This window comes from Octodon degus, unplaced genomic scaffold, assembly GCF_000260255.1.
Source record: "Octodon degus isolate 3935 unplaced genomic scaffold, OctDeg1.0 scaffold00054, whole genome shotgun sequence".
NCBI lineage: Eukaryota > Metazoa > Chordata > Mammalia > Rodentia > Octodontidae > Octodon > Octodon degus.
This window is the reverse complement of record NW_004524630.1, coordinates 4,835,725-4,840,664: the sequence shown is the minus strand read 5'-3', so window position 1 is coordinate 4,840,664 and position 4,940 is coordinate 4,835,725. Positions and strand designations below refer to the sequence as shown.

At 53.0% G+C, this 4,940-nt stretch overlaps 1 protein-coding gene across 1 annotated transcript in view; it reads left to right on the top strand.

The window, feature by feature from the left end:
- Window positions 1–4,940, top strand: part of Rgs20 (regulator of G protein signaling 20) — an 84,278-nt gene that overhangs the window by 61,326 nt on the left and 18,012 nt on the right. The window contains exon 3 of the mRNA XM_012515230.1: window positions 4,527–4,687. Coding sequence (XP_012370684.1) covers window positions 4,527–4,687 — 161 coding nt within the window. The remainder of the gene's footprint in view (window positions 1–4,526; window positions 4,688–4,940) is intronic.

Below are 4,940 nucleotides of genomic sequence, written 5' to 3'. Positions count from 1 at the left end.
TCTCCCCGGCCCCTCACATTTCTTTAGATACCTCAGTGACTAGGCCAGCCGGACTCCAGTGTGTGCACAGGCAACAAATTTACTCTCCTGACGCCACTTCAAAATAGCGGCTCTCCCTGTCCCCTTGACGCTGTCTCCAGCAGATCTCACCGCTCTGCAGTTTGGTGGCCACGTGTTAAGTCCCGCGAGCAAGCACTGACCAAGGTCCCCTCCCACCCCCACCAGCCCATCTGCATCAAGCCGAGCTGCATCCTTCTGGGATGTCCTCAGAAAGGATCAGCGCCTCCACCGTGCGCGCGGAGGGGCGAAGGGGTATCCCTTCTGTCCCGGCTTCCTTTCTTTCCTCTTTTAGCAGCTCTAGCTTGCCCCAAACCTACCGGTAGTGCTGGTAAATGCATGCAACTTCCGACCAACCCCGTGCAGCCATAGCACTGCTCAACACCCTGCTGTTCTCCGTGGTCTTACTTGGTAGCCACACTTCTCCAGAGTGCTGGGTGTGTGCTTGCCAGAGGGCTGGGTGCCCCCCTCTCTATCAGAATCTTGGGTGCTGTGTGGCTTTGTAGGCCTCTCCAGCAGGGACCGCACACACATTGCGGAGTTCTTGTTGCTAGGGAACAGGTGCTGGGGGGGTTTCTTGTGAGAGAGGGAAGTCTGGAAATCCGCACCTGGACGCCTGTGCACCTGAACGCCTGCGCACCTGGACGCCTGCGCACCTGGACGCCTGCGGACTCCGCCTGTCTTTTCCCCTGGCGAGTTCTGTTGTCTGTGACCTGCTTGCTGTTTCGCTCGTTGGTGCTGCGGCCATGGGACTGCTTAGATCCAGCCCTTGGCCCGAGCCTCCTGCAGCTGCACCCCTCGGGTGGAGTGGCTGTGGTGAGGTCGTGCTTAGCTGGTTCCTCTGGCTCTGGAATCTTTGTCCTTTACCAGCCAGGTACATGTTCAGCCTACGGGAGCAGCGGAGGAGCGCCCAGCGTAGAGCTTCTCCGGGCTTGTGCCAGGCAGAGATCTGGCGCTGCTGGTCCGACCCCACCCCCAGGGTAAAATTAGCCCCCTGCTAGGCGGAAGGAGGAGGGTTGCCTTTGGTTATGCCCACTTGCTGAAAGCTTTCAGCCACCAAGCCGAGTGTGTAGGGCTGCGAGCAGCCCCCGGCTTAAAGGCCTCGTGCAGACTATTTATTGCGTGTGAACTCACCTGCATGTGTCTAGGTCAGTTTTCAGGGCCTTCAAATAATTGCTTTTGGCAGTGAGTGGGGCTGCACGCCTGACATCCCAGCACCTGGGGAAGTGGGAGAGGACGATTGCAAGCTCAAGGCCAGCCGGGCAGTTGAGCTAATTTTGTGGGCACATTCTACTAAATTCCAGCAAAAATAATTCCCTGTGAAGATGATGAGTAGCACACGTATGGCTAGGTAGGTAAACTAAACAACTCCTTGTCAGACAAGAGCGTCAGCTCTGGGTGGCCAGGCCCACGACGCTGAGGTGGCTTCCCCTTGCCGAAACTGTGTGGTGGGAACGAGGAGGGGCGATCGCCAGGGCAGGCTGCGCAGAAGCACAATGCGTTCCTTGGCTCAAGCGCCGGGCTGGGCCACGCCACCTCCAGGTCATGCGGGAGCAGGAAGCAATCCTGGCACCGCCTAGGACCAGCCATGTTGTCCAGGAAGAATACCCCTAAGATCAGGAACGCGCTCTGCAGCCAGCAGGATCTCAGTAAAAGTTGTTTTTCACCAGGGAAAAAGCAAAATAATAATAATAATAATGATGATGATGTAGCCGGGGAGATAGCTCAGTAGAATAAGTGCTTGCCTGGAAAGTGCAAGGGCCTGAGTTCAATCCCTGGTTCTGAAAATAAATAAATAAATAAAAATAATAATAATGTGACTACACATGAAGAAATGCATTAGTGCAATTCACTTCACAAAGTATTCCAAGAGGTAAATTCACATTCTTAGTAGATTTTTTTTTGAGGGGGGGGAACCGGGGATTGAACTCAGATCCTTGCATTTGCCAGTCAAGCGCTTATCCTACTGAGCCATCTCCCTGGCCCCCTTAGTAGATTTTTAAAAACGAAGAGAATTCAACACTTTTTAGAAACCATTTTTAAGGGGCTACAGAAAAAGCTCAGTGGCCTAATCACCAGCCTGGCAAGCCCAAGGACTGAGTTTGATCCTTGGCACCACATGTTGTGCCAGCCTTGCCTCTGAGCTGCAGAGTGAGACCCTGTACCAAACACACAAATTTAAAATTTGAAAAAAAAAGTAAATCTTCCGTTTATTATGTATGTATGTATGTATTTGGTACAGGGTCTCACGACACAGCTCGCACTCCTAGTGATCTCCCTTTCAGCCTCCCTAGCACTAGATTACAGGTGTGTGCCACCTTGCTCAGTTTCTGGGGCTGGCACAGCACACCTGGGTTTCAGGGCCAGTGCAACATGCAGTACCGGGAATCGAACTCAGGTCTTTGAGCTTGCCAGGCCAGTGCTTAGACCACCAAGCTGTCTACCCAGCCCAAATTCAACACTTTTCAAGCTTTATTAAGGAAATTCTCATACTAAGTATAGAGAAGACAGCATGGGGCCAGCCAAATAGCTCAGTGGATTAAAGCGCCTGCAAGCAGGCACAGGGGCTGGGGGTTCAATCCCCAGGCCTGCTGTGCCGGCCCTGCCCCTAGGGCACACTGAGATGACAATTGAGACTGGGCCTGGTGGCGTGTGCCTGTAATCCCAGCTCTTGGGACGCTGTAAACAGGTGGATCACTACAAGTCTGATCTAGTAGTGAGACCCTGAACACCCTGTAGATCCTTCCCTAAAATACAGAAAATAATTTGTATTTGAGCAACCTTATGATGTTCCCCAAGAGCTTGCTCACTACACTACCAAGATGCTGTAGGTATCTGTGAAGAAACGGGCATGTGGACAAAGAAGACGTGGGGGTTGTGACGTTTCCGTCTTCTAGACGCCTCCAGCAGACAGCCGCGCTCCAGCACATGCCGCTGCACAAGCGTTACAAATCTTCTGGTTGAAGAGAGGCGCAAGGACAAGGGTGCTGAGCAGTATTCGCCTTACTTTGTTTAGATCTGCAGTGCTGGGTAGAGCCCAGGCCTGTGTGCCCAACCGCAGCCCTCCTTTTGTTATTTCCTTTGAGACAGGGTTTCACTAGGTTGCTGGGTTGGAACTCAGCCTTGCGGAATGTTGGGTCCTTCTTGCTATTTACTGACTCTCCTGGCCAAGAGCACAAATGCCGGTGTTGTGGAAAGGAGCGTGAAGCAGAGACAAGTGTGATTATTTATGGGCACTTTGATTTATGAAGCTAGAAAATGCAAGTGGATCAGCAGGCAGACCACTGGAATTCTAGGATAATAAACTATAGTATTAGAACCTTCCTGACCTCCCAAGTACCTGTTTTTCAAAAGCAGAGTGGGAGTAAAGCCGAAATGTTATTTATGACAGCAGCAAAATCCACCTACAAAATATTCAAGAGTAAGCCTTTTAAAAATGTTCAAAACTTTTTCAAAGAAAACTAACCCTATGACTTAAAGGAACAGTGTTTTGTGTACTGATGGAGAAAACAACCTGATGTTAACAAAGATACTAAAACAGGAGTCCCACCAGGTGTGGTGGCCAACGCCTGTAATCCCAGCACTCCGTAGGCTTAGGCAGGAGGATCATTCTGAGTTTGAGATCATCCTTGGCTGCAAAGTGAGCTCAAGGCCAGCCTGAACCACATAGTGAGGCCCTGCCTCAAAAAGACCCAAAAAAAGGGGGGGGGGCAAATAGCTGAGCAGATTAAAGCGCCTGCAAGCAGGTGTAGGGACCAGAGGTTCCATTCCCCTGCCTGCCGTGCCAGCCCCGCCCTGGGGGCACACTGGGATGGCAATTGAGACTGGGCATGGTGGCAGGCACCTGTAATCCCAGCTCTTGGGAGGCTGTAAACAGGAGAATCACTATGAGTCCAATCTAGTAGTTAGACCCTGGACACCCTGTAGACCCTTCCCTATTAAAAAAGACAGGCGTTGAAGGCCCTGGATCGCGTCTGTCCCTGCTTGATGGGGGAGGGGGGAGACACACACACACACACACACACACACACACACACAGTCTCTGAGGCAGCTCTGGGCAGGCGGCAGTCTGGCTCAGGGCCTGATTCCTGGGAATAAACGAGCAATTGCTATGAAGCAGGCCGTGCTCTGAGCTGTTCGTACAGCACTGGTTCCTCCGCATCACGTTGCCGCCGGTAAAGATTTAATGTAGCAGGCCCGGCCTCAGACACTCAGCCTCGCGGGGCCGCCTGCTCCTCCCGCCTTTCCAGGTGGCTCCGGTAGCGCGGCGGATCCCAGGCGCGCCCCTGCCCCTCTGTGCCCTGGCCCCCTGGGCACGCGAATTAAACTGAGAGCTGCAGCTGCTGCCCCTTGTTTCGTCCAGAGGGACCAGGAGGAGGGAATCGCGCCTCTTACAGCATCCGACGCGGTGTCTCAGGTGTCTCTGTAGCGCCGCATCCGCCCACCCTCTTGCTCCTTTCCCACCGCAGATGGGACCCGAAAGCGTGGAGATGCGCAAGAGGCAGACGCCCGCCGCCGCCGCCGCCTCGCGGGACGCTGCAGGGGGCGCCAGCGCGGCCGCGCCGGGAGCTGGGAGTCGCGGCTCCAACGCCTGCTGCTTCTGCTGGTGTTGCTGTTGTAGCTGTTCGTGGTAAGGCTTGGTTGGGACTGTTTCTTTCAACAACCAAAACAAAAAAAAAAATTAGTGTGCTACTGATCGGGAAGCATGCCCTCGAATAGTGTCCGCTTAGGATTAATTCAGTGGGTTTTTAAAAAAATATTTTATTAAAAAATCTTTTATTTATGAATGTGTTTGGTACAGGATCTCACTACGTGGCTCACACTCGTAGTGACCCTTCTGTCTCAGCCTCTCCAGTGCTGAGATGCAGGCGTGGGCCACCACA